Below are 16,797 nucleotides of genomic sequence, written 5' to 3'. Positions count from 1 at the left end.
AATCGTTATATAATGGCTTAAAATGACTCAAGATCATTGCGAGCATGTAACATTAAGTTTGTATTATTTTATATTATTGTCATGTAAACTCCTTATGAAACAATACAAATTAACAATTATTTTTTTTATTAATGTGGATATTTAGGTTAATTTATGTGTATCTCGACTAATTTCACGAGCTTTAAAGTTAACGACCATATAAACCTCCAATGATCATCATATTAGCAACTACAAGACTCGAACCTGAAATTATAAGGAGAGCAAAACCTCTTGGTCTCAAGTTATTACCATTTGGTCACCTACTAAATGCTTCAAATTAACAACTATTTTTTGTTTGATTAAATAACGTTTGGAAACACGATGCCACCTTGCATTTCCAAAAAAATATAAATTTTTTTAGTTAAAGATTTAATTTTTATATGTTTTAAATCGTTTTAATGTGCTGATCTCAAAAATAATTTTTTTTAAAAAAATTATTTTAATACATTTTAATACTTGTACTATCCTCAATATTCATCTAATTACAATCATTTTCACTGACAAAATGAAATAGTAGTAATCAACTAATCATATTATTATTTTTACGAATTATAACCATTAACAATCTATTATTATTATTGGTTACAAAATGTTTTGTTGTATTTAACAATTATATTGGCAATAATATAATAATGGTCCTTAGTATTTTTTAAATCAATTCCTTACTTCATACTAAGTCATAATTAATTAATGAAAACCATGGTAAGTTTATATATATTAAATACAAGTTCACTCATTAATCCAATTCATATGGATTGCATCTCATCAACATCACTAAACATTCTACATTATTGTATTTAACAAAATTAATTTGTCACGAGTAAAAGAAAAGTTGACATAAATTATATATATAAAAAACATAATTTCTTCTTTAAATACAATCATTAACTAGCAAAACTTTAGAATTTATACCCTTGTTCCCACTCTTATGTCTCTAGAATTTCTTAAACCACTCAATTTCATTTTTAAATCAATAATGAGCTTTATTTATCATCTTAAGTCAACCTTTCTCATGTGATTTTCTAAGGAATTACCAAGAAATTTGAAAAAGTTTCAAGAAGAACCTTAATCCCTCTATTCTAGTAGAAAAATCTTCGAACACCTATATAGGGTTATTTTTACGTTTTAAAAATACTTTTAAAAAATTTAAACTTTTTTTATTTTTTTTATTTTCTTCAAATTAATTTTTATGTGTTTTTAGATTGTTTTAATGTGTTGATATTAAAAATTATTTTTAAAAATAAAAAATATATATTATTTTGATGTATTTCTGAGAAAAAAAACATTTTGAAAAACAACAACTACAATACTCTTAAACACCCCTTAATAAAAAGTGGTGTTTTATAGTTAAAATTCAATGTATTTGCACTTTAACCCCCATTTGTTTCTTATTTTAAATTTTATCCTTTCTTAATCTTTCTTTTCTACAATTTAATGCTTTCTTTTCATTTAATTTCCTTTATAGTTAAAATTGTACCCATTTGACTCCAGAAATCTATTTTTTTATTTATTATTTATTTTTCTTTCAAGAAATTACAATTAAATGTTAATATTTATACAGTATTAAATGTTTATATAAAAAGACATAGTCGATCAACCTTAAAAAAAAAATAAAACTACAGCACAAATAATCATATCACTATCTTAACGAACTATAATAACCTAAAAAATATGTTTATTACATAAATAGATATTTTTGGAAATATAATGTAATGAACATTTTGGATGTATTATAGACTTATTGGTACTTCATCGGTTTTATTAATTTGTCGTTTAGATAATAATCACAATATTTGTATGTATTATCTCATACGTTTATTTCAAATTATTAAAATGAAGTATTTTATTGTATAATTGAATCAAAGTGATACTATTATTGCCTTAAGGAACTATATCTATATATTGTTAAAGAATAATATAAATTATATCTTGGACCTCATCTAACAGCTTAAATTATTAGATTGAAAATATTTTTTTATAAGGTATCAGAACCTTGATGATAAAACGTTCATGAGTTCGAATCTCACTAATTCTATTATTTGATGAAAATTAAGTATAAGATAATGTGGGTTTATTCAAGTTTCAAACCCAAAGAACTTTTACTTGAGGGGATATGTTAAAGAATAATATAGTTTAAGCTATTGGGTTGAAATGATTATTTGACATATATTGTAACAAAACTTTTATTTTTTGGAATAAAACTTATATTTGACTATAATAAAAAGATTATATATGTTATCTCAAATATTTGTCTAAACTCCCACTATATTACTCATAATTCAAAAAAATAATCATGTAAATTAATGAAGAAATTATTGTTTTTATTTTTTTTCTATTTAATTGTCTGTTCTTATTTTCTTCTAGTCTGTGAAATAGAGGTTTCGTAAAAGATAGATGCTCAAAAGAAAGACTTCTTGAAGAGAGGAGGGACACTAATTCTAGTTGAGATACAACTAAATGGAAAATAATTTTTTTTAAATTTATAATGTTATTGTTGTCAAAATCAGTTGAAAATAAATGACTATGATAAATGTTCCAACAACTAGCTTCGTACAATTTTTATTTTATGTTATTTTATTAGATAGGTGAGACTGAATTTTATTTAATAAACTTACTATTATTAAAGTTTATGTTCATATCTCAACTTTATATATTGTTCGATATTTTTTTTTTACACTTATTCAATGAAAAGATATTCACTTTAATACTTCTATTCACATGTAATTTGTCTTTTAGTATTATTATAAGTGTTTTTTATTCTAAACATTATTGGGCTTCCATATTAAATATAATAGCTTAGATTGAGTTTATTGTATTAAATAATAAAATTTGGGTTATATTCAAGACATTTAAGTCTTGCAATTATAATTATTAAATTTGGATTAGGGTTAACTCAGCTGAGGAGCTGAGTCTTGGTTTCCAAGTTAGCTTGTAAAATCTTTTAAAAAATATATTTGAGATTTTAATATTTTTTATAAAAAAAAATTAAGAAATAATTTATATAAATTTAAACTATATATATTATAAACAATAAAATTTAAAAAATTATTTAAAAAAATTATTCTATATTAAAAAGATATTATCTTTTACCTTTAAGTTAAAATATTAAAAAAGAATTATTATCTCACATTTAAAAAATATAATTTTTATATTGTGAATATAATATATTTATTTAATGTGGATGTGTATTATAATATTTTTGTGCCTGCCAAAGAAGGTATAACACGAGGGCAAATGATTCCATGGCAAATGGGTTCAAAAGTTGACTCCAATTAACCTAATATAAACAAAGAATCCACGAACTTCCTTAGCTAGCATTGCAATAATTCCACGCCCCTTTTTGTTATTCTTCACTAGAGTCAATGAGTTCTCGTGTAGAGCTCAATAGCACAGCACGACAGTCAGTGATGGTGGGACTGGAAGCCCCGTCCATGTGCTGTTTCTTTCTCCAAATCCACCGCGACGAAATAAAGATGAAAGGAATCAAATAACTGAATTCTTAATGTATGAAAAGAGGCTGGATCTCTAGTTTATTTAGGGTCCACAGAATCAGGCAACTGGAAAAACAAGAGCAGCTTGCTGGGGCAGTCAAGACTCGGGACCAGATACTGTATTTTTTGAGAGCCAAGTCATGGCAATCTCTTGTATAGGATTTATGGCGAGGAAAAAAGAAAAAAAATGGTCCTCCTCCTAGGATGAACGCAAGAATTCGTGCCTTGTATGCTGCACTCATTTATGGAGATTGCCCTTCTCAATTGAGGTTGACATTTTGTCCCCTACCTGGTGATGATAAATTCAGTAGGCCAGCTATGAGTTAGACCATAGTTTCACATTTTAACTCCTGCTAAAATTGCATTTGGAACACACGTTCGTTTTCAGTGGAAGAACTAGACGCACACAGACAACCAACAGTAGGTTTCGGCTATTAATAATTTGTCAGAATGTTGTACAAATCAATGCCTGTTAACCAATCAGATCGAAGGTTTATCGTGTGCTTACAAAACAATGTTAAAAAATCTCGAGTTGAATTTGGATGATTAGACCCTTTTAGTCAAGAAGGGAAAAGGGCCAAACGCAATTCATCAAGGGCTTTGTTTTCTTTCTTTTTCAACTCGTCTTCGTGATAGTGAACTACCCCAATTTATTGCCTAAGCAAACATCATCAGTGACATGCGGAAAATACTGTTTTTACTAGTGGTATTATTCCTGTTTTGTTCAAACCAATATAGCTTGGAAGTGGAGAATTCGAGCCTGGAAATCGTTGTCTTCCACAAATTACTAGTGAATCAAAGCCTTGACACAGCTGAACTGTGAGAAAATCAGTTAAGAACCTCAAGGCAGCTACCTTCTTTGAAGTTTTTCACCAAGGGGGCCTCATAATCTTAATGCATAAGAGTGGCCTATAGAAACGAAGCTCCATAGTCCATTACAATCACTAATCCCACGAATCTTGCGCAGTTTCAAGACAAACTTTTCAGATAATTTGTACAGCAGATCGTTAAATAGGAAACATGGTGCCCAAAGAGCGGTATTATTCCTCCACTTTTTCCGAGGACGACTCATTCTCTAATCACGTTTTTCCCATTCTTGCCTAGCATGCATCATTGCATGCCTTTGGTGGAGAGAACTTTACACCTCAAGAACACCACATGATTCGGTCATTTGTCATTAAAGAAGCATTCTAAATTTGTTGACATTCGAACGAGAGACGAATACAGCCAGCACATACTTCCATATACTTCAATTCTGCGACTACCGTGGCTCAATAAGAAAGAGAAATTGTTGACCAAGGGGGAAGAAAAGGGCTGACGTGATTTTGATAATCAAGCATGCATATGGCTCAGAAACAACAGGAAGGAAAGTAAATATTTTAGTAGAAGAGACCAGAGTTTCAGGAAAACTAAGATGACACATTCCAGAACACAGCAGCAGCATGCGCATAGTCCAGGCATGGAAGACAGTATTGCATCCACAAACAACAGAACATATCAGTAACATTTAAAGTACCAGATTTACAAAGCAACTTAAGTCACCTTTTCCATTTGCAAAAAACAGAACCAGGTGTCAAAGCCATTTACAAATTACATCATTAATTTACATAGCAAGTTATACGAAAATATGAAATTGTGTAAAAACCCATCACTCAAGGAAGCATATACACAAACGGCTAGGGCATTACGCTATAACATATAAATCAAACCAATCATCTGAAAACAACATATAACTTCAATGTATGAACCCACCATATTGGGGCCAGGTTACCCATTGTTCATCAGTTTATCCAGCACTGCATTCAAGTCAACTGACTGCCCATTCTCCATCAATTTGATCACTGTTTCTCTCACCAAGTCTCTATGAAATCCCATTGCAGCAACATTGTCAATAACATCATCAACTGGTCGCCTGTTTCCACTCCCACCAGAACCTGATCCTGATCCAGCATCCACATTAGAGGCAGTTGGGATAGCACGTGGTAGTATACGGGCAGTGGGCAATTGTGTGTAATTGCTTTCACCGCCCAGGACTGTAGGAGATGGAAAGGGCTGCGATGGTTTTATAGATGAATTGCCATAGTTTCTTGGAGAAGCACCGTAACAATAGGAGTCCGCAATATTTGTTTTCCCGTGTAGTGGCAGTCCTTGTGGTAGCAAATTTGCATAATTAGACTCTACATAATTCCTGTTTGAAAGTTGAGGATAGATCTGCTGAGTAGAACCCGCATTATACTGTTGGAGAGGTGGAGACCTGCCAGGTGGCTGAAAGATGCTATGAGAAGGTGTGTAAGGAACTTCTTCAGAATGATGGCTTGGGACTTGAGGATTAACCATGGTGGAAGCTGGGTGCACTTGAGGCAGTTGGGGTAACTGCAAGTTTTGGGGAACATGAGGCATTGGTTGATAAGGTTGGTGATTATAGGGTATTAATTGCGACTGCTGAGCTAGAGGAACCTGGTATTGCTGATATGTTCTTTCTGGAGTAGGAACTAGCGCTGGATTGTGAGGTTCTTGCTGTGGAACAGAGGAGATAGCAGTCTGGTTCTGGAGCAGGTGGGTGGAAAGCTGTGATGCTGTTGCTACAGATGTTGCTGGAGGATGAATCTGAGGAGGTAGGTTTGTAACACTAGAAGAGGGAGCAAGAAGTTGTGGAGAAGCACCTGGAATGGGAAGCAGCTGGTGGGATTGCTGAGAGACTGATGACAGTGCTTCTTGACTCAAACCTGCTTTAACAGTAGCATTTAGTTTTTCCACTTGCTGGTTATTTTTGGACATTTGAAGCTTTGCCAGCCGCAGCTGAGCCTCTGCTATGTCTTGTTTATCTCTCAAATCTTGGACACCACCCTGAACCTGCAAGAAGTCACCATGTTAAAAAGCATTACACATGCATCCATCAGTGCCTGCCAAACACAACCCACCACTGTCTTCACCAAAAATTCAAAGTTTTATCACTCGTCAGGAGTGAAACATTTGAAGAAAAATACATGCCTGACATGAAAATACATATGGTCTCAGCCACCACAAATTGCCAAATTTAGTTTACATCAAAGGCAAGATATATAATCCGCACACACAGAAAAGAGAGACACGCGTACAAAGTGAGAACATGCAATGCAAATTTCAATGACCCCATGAGTATTGCCCCAAGCTAAGATTCAGATGGTGGACAAGTGGATACAGTGGCATCGTATCTGCACACAACTCAGCACAAGGAAAACTAATCTGATTGATAGATCCTGAAAGTACATGAAATTAAGATTTTAATTCTAGAACCACAAATACTGTATATTAAAGTATTATTTGAATAGCATTCCATTGACTTCAAAACAAAAAAGGAGTAAGCGAGAAGGAAAGTCAAATATCTGCCATAATATTTATGACTTAATTATTTTTCTTCAAGGACTCATTTCTACTCTTTGAATGTAGCAATTTTTATTTAATAAAAATTCATTTACTTGAAGAACTCTACATTAATTTTATTCAAATTGATTTAAAGTATTTGGGTACTGCTCCGATCTTCTAACATTGAAGACCCGGATCCAACAAAGATCACATTGTTCAACAGGGACACATGTTGATTTCACAATGCTACCAATGATCTGTATTGCAATAATGCATTTTGTACAGCAAAAGATGGCGAGAACAATCTCTCCCATGGGTAAATGTTGATCAGAGGTCTCCCTCAAAGGAATTATCAGTATTTCTTCATTGTTTCTAGGGACTTCTCTCTGCTATAACCATCTTTCGGCAGAGAGATATAGAGTAAAATTGTAAATAATATTGACAAGCATGAGTAACTTCAGAGGTAACTTCCCTCTCCCTTGGAAGAATAATGAACAACATATTTTGCTGGAAAGGAATCAGAGAATCAATTGCCAACTGTTTGTTAATTTATGAGATAAAAATGAATGACTGATTCAACCCTCACCAAAGTATATTTTCCATCTCTTCAGGCAGAAGGACCACATATGTGCTACATCTACCAAAGTTAAAAAGGCCTACACAAGTGGAATCCTACACAATGGTTATCTTTTGGATCTGTGATGCTTCTACATGGCAAGTATCTGCAACAAGATAGAAAAACTGACCCAAAAACAGAGCAAAACAAATCCCAATACAATCATAAGTCAACAGAAAAGTTAGTTTGAGACTGCAAATTCTAAGGAAGTTGTGTTACAAACCTTAACGAATCAAGGAAGAACTACACACAACTACAAGTCTTGACAATAGACAGATGATCTGTGCTTAAACGTGAAAGATGGACATTTAGTTGAGCTGGGAGTCCAACAGATCAAATAAGAATAACAATGCACATCTAAGTAAGAGAAAGGTCAAGGTACATCAAAAACTTGCAGTAATAGCTAGGATTAACAAAAGGGAAAACCAAGAAACTGCAGAACAAAAGAGTTGAAAGGAATGACCAATTCCCATACAACCCTGACGAAGTAAAACTCTTCCACTCCTACCAACCAAATTACAAATAAACGTTTTTGCAGAAAAATACCAAGTACCTAATCAAGCCCAAGACATAATTAAATGCAAAGAAAGGACTCATTCATCCAAATCCTTCCTACCATTGCTTTATGAACCTCAAGCAGCAAAAATTTTAAGACCAAGTACTGCATTTAGTAAGTTTAATGCATTTGAATTTCCAACAGTATTAATGAGGACTTGATAAAAGATAAGTTTGTGTACCCATGACTTTAAGGTGTCTAATATCATAACTGAAGCTTTCATAGGAAAATTTGTTTGGAAGCCACCTATTTGTCCCAACTCTTAAGCCTATAAAAGTTGTTTTGTTTTTCATTTTCATGCCCCTACCAAGCCTCCCAATCTCATTTAATTTTAACCTAAAGTATAATATCATGCCTTGAGGATGAACATCAAAGTAAATTAAAACTTTTAAGAAGTTAAAAGTACCTCCACAAGAATATTCTTTATTTCCCTTAGCTTTCCATCAGTTTTCCCTTGATTAAAATCCATTGATTCCTTTAAATCATCAACAACATTTTCTATTCGGCGTGTTCTACTTTCCAATTGAGACACTCGAGTGCTGAGACACTCCACAGAGTGTAGCAATATGTCAGCATGCTCCTTCATCTTTACATCAATCTCAAAAATCAATGCTGCATTGCTGAAAATCCCAACTTTCTCAGTGGAGAATTTTGCAGAATCAATGCAATCCATTGAGCTCCAACCCTGTAGGTTATAACCCAAACAGCAATGAAACCATCTGAGATTAGCAATTCAGCATAAATTGCACTAGAGGAACATATTTCAGGAAATTATCTCCTAAAAAATATAGGAAGTCAGACTTGTACCATTGAACCAACAAAAACTAATTGCTTAATCACAAAACCATCAGTTTTCTTCCCATAAACATTGCACAGCCCAGCTAATAATTTGGACAGGTAGTGTAATACTAGAACAAACTAAGCTATATTCAGCTAAACCCAAAATACCAATTCAACTGGGGGCATACATTCATCAAATGTTCAACAAGACATACACAAACCAATTAAGGGTCTTTGTATTGTTATAGAATTTGGGAACCCGCTAGCTTTAAGTTTTTTTATTTGGATGGTTTTTTGATATGGTATAAGAGCTTAATGATCAAATCATGAGAATCTCACCGCCTCATTTTTTTTTTCTAATTAAAATTAATTAATAGGCGTAAGTTTGTGCAAGTCTCATAGAATAATATAAATCATATATTTTGTAACTCTCCCGACATGTATAATCATGTTATATCTCATAATTTCAATACAAAGTCCTATCCCAATTCCCTGCAGCCAAACAAAACAAATATAGTAACAACTAATGATACAAAGAGAGAAACGATACCCTGAGGTTGGTTCCATCAAGAACTTTGTTGTGGGATTTTGAAAGAGAGCGAAAAGTGCTGAATTCGAAGCCATGATCTCCATTTTCTTCCTCTTCTTCTTGTTCATCATCATCGTCCAAGAAATTGAAGGGCTGGGATTTGGAAAGTTGGGTGATTTGCTTATCCATGTACCTTGAAGTATCCATCGTTTTCTATTTTCTTTTTGTCAAATCAAAGAGACAAAGAAAGTGAATTCTCCAGTTACCGAACAGAAGAATTATGGGAATCTAGTGAAGCTTGTGTTTGCACTTGCAAGAGTCTCATGGTTTCTGTTGGTGTTGTGTTCTTCACTTGTACTTCGTTTTATTTATGATTTGCTGTTCTGTAAGGATAATGGGGAACGATTCCTCGATATTGTCATAGTGGAAGCAAAATAAATAGCCCCAAAAATTAAGCTACAAGGGCCATAAAGAAAATTTGATACAAGCCCGAATTAAGTTATAAATTTATGCCTTCTAAAGATTATTGGCCCATGATATATATTGCGAGGGATGAATTTATTTTTTAATTAAAAAAACTTTGCTAATATATTGTTTAATACGAAAATAAAAAAGATAAAATATATAGGGGTTAATCTATATGATAGGTATAACTTGATGAGTTTAAAAATAATATAAACAATAAAAAATAACAAAAAAATAAATTATTCTGATTTTTAATTTTTTTTAACAATAATCATATTATCAATGGCAAATTTGTTGCTGATTTTTAATATATTAATTTATTTTTTAGTATTTAATTTTTCTTGCTAATATTAAAAAATTAATATAAATATAATTCTGATGCTACATCCTATGCTAATTACACTTCTTTTAACTGGTGTACATAAAGTTCTGCACTCGTAACCTTGAATAGATGCTAGTTTTGAGCCCCGCTGAAACTGAGAGAGAACAGACAGGCAAACTTCGTTCTTACAAATAAAAAAAGTGAAAAAGAAAGCTTCATTACAATGGCGAAGGGTTCGTAATCCATCAGGATCGATAAGAACACATGTTTTCCACTTAAAACAAGAACTCCATCACAGACAATTTGGGAGAACTAGGCCACGGGACTTGAATGGTGACCATTTGATCATGGTAGCAGAACTCAACATCTACCCCATCAATCTTGCAACCCACTGGGTTTCCTGATGCAAACACCCTCATCTCTCCACTTCCCTTGACCCCGATTCTTATCAAGCTTTCATCATCAACAACCATTACTGACTGGATTGCACCTCCAGTATTAAGCATGTTCACTAGTCCAATGGGAGCAAATTGAATTGATTTTCTTGGTAATACTGTCACTGGAGAAACTGTAAGCAGGTCATAATTGAATGGTTCAAGGGAAATCTCCAACTTCTCTGATGACTTCAACAGCCTCACTTTCTTTTCCTTGAACATATAAACAGCGAATACGTCTACTCTTTTTACAGATATTGGGCTCTTTCCACTGTTCCATTCAATATCTTTGGGACTGGCCGAACAGGTCACACTTTGTGAAAACTGGTTCGCACTCTTGTTTCTCCTTGCTACGGGGCACCATCCTCCACCTTGGCAATTGAAGATTCCTAGAACTCCTGTATACTGATGCAAATACGAAAAGGAAGTCAATAAAAGCGTAGAAATTCAGGCACAACTTAAAAGAAGGGGTGTGCCATGCCCTACCTTGTTCAGGTTCCAAATCTTGAGCATAGTTTTCCCATCATGTAACGGGTCTTCAAATAGGCAGTCTCTAGCAGGAAGTGCGTAATATTGGCAGCGCAAAATGGACCCATCAGGCAAAACCAGGGCCTTCAGCAGCTTGAAGTTGTGCTTGCCAACAGAATCACTCACGTAAATTGGTCCACCCGAAATAGCCCTCGATGCCGCATGGAATTCAGCACAAGGATGGGTCGATTGGAACATGTCCCAATCTGGGTGTATAAAATTGCCCATCCACAAGCTATTGTAGGCACAGTGCACCATGTGACACCCCTGTAGCCAGTATGTCCCATTCGGATCCCCTGATGGGTCGGTGCACCAAAAATCATCCCCTGAAAAACATAAACGAATTCCATCAAAATATTATTTAGATTTAGTTTTATGTTGTAAGATGTTTAGATTGGAGTTGAAGGCATACCAACACGTCCTAGAGCAATGGCCTCTGTACCAAGGAACATAAAGTCATTGCAGTGCTCCATACTAGCAATGACTCCATTCCCTTTGAAATGCTTCCTCACAGAAGCCGTTAGTGCCTTGTAATAAGCTTCAGCAAGAGCCACCCGACCGCCAAATTCCTCGGATAGCATTTCTAGCAGCTGGAAGAAACCATTCGATCCAAAATTATTAAGTCCTGGAAATTATCAACAAAACTAAAAAGATAGAAAAATTTGCAGGATTCCTTTTGTTTTAAAGGGAACTAATTAAATCAGGGCCCAAACTTGAAGCACGCACGACACGGACAAAACATTGGGCTAAGCTAGTGTTCAGGCTATCTCCCTGAGCAAATCTTTTTCTTCTTTCTTCTTTGAACAACGCATATTCTCATCGAATAAACGGAAACTGTTCTGAAGAATCTAAAAGAAAATGAAGGAGTCATTGCTTGCAAATGTCATTTTGGTTGACACGACATGGAGTTAGTTGCTAGCTGAAAAGGCAAACACACTCACTTCGTGGATTTGTTTTTGGGTTATATCCAAAAGGTCTCACATACTCATAATCCTCCTTACTTCTAATTAATATAAAACTTTGGTTGTATACCCAACAATAAATTGATGATAATTAATGCTTGAGTAATCCATTAAAAACAAGGGTAAAATTAACCAACCTAGAGCTTTCTCGAGGACTTGTCCAAACGTCTCGTATCCTTGGAATATGTAAATATTTGTTTTGTTTTTTATCACATTCTTTTAATATTATGTTATGAAAAAAAAAAAGCAAGATTTAAAATTGGAAGCAATTAATTAAGCCACTAAAAAACAATAGTAGTAATTAATTTTCAGGAACTTACATGAAGAACATCAACTTTCACACCATCGATCCCAGCAGATTCGAGATGAGAGTGGAGTCCCTCGTACATCTTGTAGGCCAGCTCTGGCGGGACCAGTCCTACTCCATTGTTGACGATCTTATCCACCGCTAGATCTTCCATCGTCATCTGCAGACTCGGCGACAACTTAGGACTAATGACCCTAGACTCCGGCATGTTCCCACCGACAGCGGGTCTAACCCCACCCCAGTATCCACAAACAGCATGCCAAATATACACGTGCTCTATTGTCCCAAACTCCTCTTTAAGGTCTCCAATAAACGCGCTCATGCCCCTGCCAGAGGACACCTTACTGACCTTATGACTCTCATAGTCCCTAAACTTGTAATTCTCTTCAAATTTTACTAATCTACATGGCATTTGCTCTCCAGCAGCCGTACGATTCATGCTTTCTTGCTCACTAATGGGATCATCGTCATGACATATTGACTGCCACCCATCATCAATAAGGACCATACCTGGAGGGCACCCACCCTCCACGAGGCCCTTAACACCTTCCCGTACACCTTCGGGGTGTACGGTAAGATAAAATGCATCCCAGGTGCACCAACCAAATTTATCTACAATACCTGGTGGGGTTTTCTCTTCGAGAAGCCTAAAAGTGCCCAAATGGACTCTAATCACCTTCATGGCTTCCTTAACAAGACTATATGGATCATCGCCAACATGCATGTACAAGCAACTCCTGAAGCTGGACCCACACACTTGAGTGGACCCACTTTCCACACAAATGTCGACGTTGTCGTTAACCCCAGGCTGAAGAGAAGCCCTGAAAGGCCCTTCAAGGAGTGGAAGTAGCAGGACATAGGGGCGTCGCAGGTCATTTCTGTCCAAGATCATTATCTGTGTCTCATGCTCCACATCCTTTCCGCTATTGCCAATCCAGTGGGTTGTCCACCAGACCTTGAACCTGAATATACTCATGAATCTTATGCCACTGAGCTTGCCAATGGGAACAACATGATGGCTTTTGGGTTCATGAGCATGAAACCCCACAATGCAGCCGACCAGGTTCTTGGTCTTGTTTGAAGAAAGAAATGGCGATGGTGTGGCTATAATGTTAGTAGGGACTTCAGTGAGAACTGGATGGCCGTTAGCAAGAAAGTTTTTTCCTTCTAGAGTTATTGACAATGGTTGTTCACCATCCACCAGCCCCATAACATCCTGCAGGGCATTCTTGCTTAAGTTGGGAGCCATTTGAAAGAAGCTAGCAAGTTTAATTAGAAAAGATATGGAGAGTGAGACTTAATTTGCGGTTTGTGTGTTGGCTAGTGGGGGGAGAGAGTGCTTCTTTCTAGCTGTGTTTGTATTTGCTGGTTATCTGAGCGGCCATTGAGAGGTGCTATATATATAGTAATTAGAGTCTGCAATGGACGAGTCCAGAATCTGTTGCTTGAAAGGGCCAAAATGCAACACTTTTCTTTTTTAGGTGACCATTAGAACTTAATTGCTTGCTTTGTAAATGAGAACAAAGCACAAGTCAAAATTAATTAAAGTAGTCTAAAAAAATTGAATAATTCCTCCCTGAACAAATAAAAAATAATGATTAGTATAAAAATTTATTTAAAAAATTGTTTTTTTAAATATTTTTTTAATATATTAAAAATAATATTTTTTTATTTTTATATCAACATATCAAAATAATTTAAAAACATTAAAAAATATTAATAAAAACAAGAAAAAAATAAAAAATAATTTTAAAAAACATTATCGAATCATCTTAACTCTACAGCACTGGTGGGTCCCAAATGGAGATTGCTTTCGATGCCCGTAAATCCGCCTCATCTCATGGCCCCTGTGTTAGACTCCTCTTCTTTACCTTTAATTCATCAGCTCTTTCTCAAATATCTTGTGTTTCTGACGTGGATGAGTTCTTTATTAATTTTCTCATTTTCATGCACCGTTGACACGTCATAATATAGTAATCCTAGTAGGTTTACGAGAAGGTTCCAAAGACTTCCTTACAAGACAGGCACTTAAAAATCTCTCAACCTACCAATAATCACAGGAACACTCCCATGCTGGCTGGCTCCACCAAAAGAGACAAAACTTGGAGCCAAGCCAAACTTGGGGGTCAGTCCAGGTTTAGTGACGTGTGATTGGTTTGTTTTCAAAGTATAACTTTATTAAAGCATGAATTATATTTTACTAAAAACAAAAAAAAAATACATATTTTGTTTTTGTTTCATTAAAAAAAAATATCAAACACATCTCATTAGAGCTCTATCCCAATGACACCCTAAAATTTAACAACCTTTTTTCAGGAATTTATTTTGATTATATAAAAGATAATAAAAATATATATTTACAAGAAAGAAAACAAATAAAATTCTCAACAAAAAATATATTTTTTATTGAAATTATCATTTCTTATTCATGTATTGTTTTCTGTTTTGACAACAGAAATAACTTTTTTATTAGCAATAAAATTTGTTAAATAAAATTTTATAATAATTTGAGTTAAAAAAAATTATTTTATTTTATGAGGAGCATTGTTTTTTAAGCAAAAACTATAATGATCATTAAAGCATGCTTCAATTAAAAGAAAAACTAAAAATTCATGAATCAATTATCTCTCCACAATTATATGAAAAAAAATATGAGAATAACAAATTTCCAGACAATTATATAAAAATTTACAATAAAAAATTAAGAAAAGATATAGTTTATTCTAATATAGTATTAATGAGAAAATAATTTAAATCTTTTTCATATTAAACTAATATTTAATTATCCATAAAGCATTTAATATCATAAAAAATTCATAATCTTCATAAAAAAATGGCATAATTCTTTATTGACAATAAGTTTTTTGAATAAAAGGTAATGACAATTAAAATAAAGGTTTGTTAAGATTTCAACCATTTGAAATAAGTAGGGAAAATGTATCTCTCCGCATAAACTTCATTTCATCATTAATGCATCTCTTTATTATTTTAATAAAAACATGTTTTATAATAGTAAGTATTGTTTTTTAAATAAAAATCTTATTTTCATTGAATATTCATTAGCAATTTTTTATTTTTATCTTTCATATTAGATACATAATAATTGAAAAAAAATTGTTTTTATTTCCATAAAAACCTATAATATGATTTAGAAACTATGAAAAAATTGATTTTTTTTACATTACATTTCAATTGAGATCTAAAATTTATATTTGAAAAAAAAAACATAATAAGTGATTAAGCACTTGGGCTAAAGAGATGGGCTTAAGTGCCTAGCCCAATATGAAGAAGGTTTGTCTCGCGTAGGTCTCCAAGGTTAGGTTGCGCGATTGACCATTTTTATATTTTTTTTTATGTCTAACGGTGGATAAATCCTTTTTATTTTTAAATAAAATAAATAACATATCATTTGTTAATCCAAATTTTAGTCTTTAGAGAAGTAGTTGGAAAATCAGAGTTATGAATTTTTTTAATCTAAAAACACTTAATAAACACCATAAAAAACCACTATAAAAAAAATACCTTGATAACTCCTTTTTATCAACGACATCAAGATTGGTTACACACTACTTTTCATCTCCTCTCTGGTTTTTCAATGATTCTCTCCACTCTCAAAGTTCAGGAACTAAAAATTTAAGAAATAAAGTTTAGTACTAAGATGCAAAACCCATAAAAAATAGAGACTAAAAATAAAAAAGTAAAAACTACATGGACAAAATTTAGTTTTCCATGCCAAAAAATGCAAAAGGGCAACAATTTTTTTCCTATTTAAAAGTTGGTCCTTGTTGTTTCAATTTTTTTAAATTGACATAATCAAATTCTATCTTGCAAGATTAATCAATTTAACATTGATTTACATCACAAATACAATGTTGAACGTCAACCGAAATAAATTGTCATTTTAAAATTGAGTGTCTAACTCTTCTTCTTTTTTTTTTCCTGCATTCACCCCTTGTCTTGTTTATTGTTTTCAATTTGTCATAATTAAAACCATAGTTTTAAAACTCGATCCGGTCGGGCAGGTCGACCCGGGACCCGGCTAACCTGGGGTTGAAACCGGGCCGAGTTTAAGAAAAAATAGAGAAAATCACAACCCGGTGTGACTTGAAAAAACCCGATTGTAAGCCATTAACTATATTTTTGTTTTTTTAATCAAAACGACGTTGTTTTAATTTATAAAAATAATAGAATTGATCCGGGTAACCTGGTCAAAATCCAGTGACCAAGGCAAACCCCATGACCCGAGCCTTGAGCCGAGCCGAGCATTTTGGTTTCAAAACTCTAATTAAAACAATATATGTGTTCCCCAAAGTTCAAACTCGCCACCTTTGACCTATCTCACTTGTTAACTAACTAAGCTAAAGCATGAATTTGTTATAACATAATTAAAAAAAATATATGGAAAGTAATAAACACTGAAGCA

At 33.6% G+C, this 16,797-nt stretch overlaps 2 protein-coding genes across 3 annotated transcripts; both read right to left on the bottom strand.

Moving 5' to 3' along the window:
- Positions 1-5,050: 5,050 nt before the first annotated feature.
- LOC133676094 (uncharacterized) lies at positions 5,051-9,776 on the bottom strand. Of its 2 annotated transcripts, XM_062097665.1 has the most exons (3): positions 9,378-9,775; positions 8,454-8,732; positions 5,051-6,383 (listed from the first exon to the last, which is right to left on the bottom strand). In XM_062097665.1, exons 1-3 carry the CDS (start codon positions 9,561-9,563, stop codon positions 5,298-5,300), a joined length of 1,551 nt encoding a protein of 516 aa, XP_061953649.1. In that variant the 5' UTR covers positions 9,564-9,775; the 3' UTR covers positions 5,051-5,297. The 2 variants fall into 2 exon arrangements, with proteins under 2 accessions (XP_061953649.1, XP_061953650.1); XM_062097666.1 differs by lacking the exon at positions 8,454-8,732 and having other exon boundaries at positions 9,378-9,776.
- A 529-nt stretch (positions 9,777-10,305) lies between these two features.
- On the bottom strand, positions 10,306-13,731 carry LOC133675750 (galactinol--sucrose galactosyltransferase-like). Its single transcript, XM_062097226.1, has 4 exons — positions 12,388-13,731; positions 11,518-11,695; positions 11,064-11,431; positions 10,306-10,982 (listed from the first exon to the last, which is right to left on the bottom strand). Exons 1-4 carry the CDS (start codon positions 13,621-13,623, stop codon positions 10,419-10,421), a joined length of 2,346 nt encoding a protein of 781 aa, XP_061953210.1. The 5' UTR covers positions 13,624-13,731; the 3' UTR covers positions 10,306-10,418.
- Positions 13,732-16,797: the final 3,066 nt, after the last annotated feature.

Source organism: Populus nigra, chromosome 16, assembly GCF_951802175.1.
Source record: "Populus nigra chromosome 16, ddPopNigr1.1, whole genome shotgun sequence".
NCBI classification, from domain to species: Eukaryota; Viridiplantae; Streptophyta; class Magnoliopsida; order Malpighiales; family Salicaceae; genus Populus; species Populus nigra.
The sequence above is the reverse complement of the archived record's forward strand: the minus strand, read 5'-3'. Positions and strand labels throughout refer to the sequence as shown.

Coding starts and splice junctions, on each gene's coding strand:
- LOC133676094 (XM_062097665.1), bottom strand. CDS start 9,563: ATGGATACTTCAAGGTACATGGATAAGCAAATCACCCAACTTTCCAAA. Junction 8,733..9,377: donor TTGATGGAACCAACCTCAGG/GTATCGTTTCTC, acceptor TATAACCTACAG/GGTTGGAGCTCAATGGATTG. Junction 6,384..8,453: donor TAAAGAATATTCTTGTGGAG/GTACTTTTAACT, acceptor GACTTCTTGCAG/GTTCAGGGTGGTGTCCAAGA.
- LOC133675750 (XM_062097226.1), bottom strand. CDS start 13,623: ATGGCTCCCAACTTAAGCAAGAATGCCCTGCAGGATGTTATGGGGCTG. Junction 11,432..11,517: donor CATTGCTCTAGGACGTGTTG/GTATGCCTTCAA, acceptor TATGTTTTTCAG/GGGATGATTTTTGGTGCACC. Junction 10,983..11,063: donor AGATTTGGAACCTGAACAAG/GTAGGGCATGGC, acceptor TATTTGCATCAG/TATACAGGAGTTCTAGGAAT.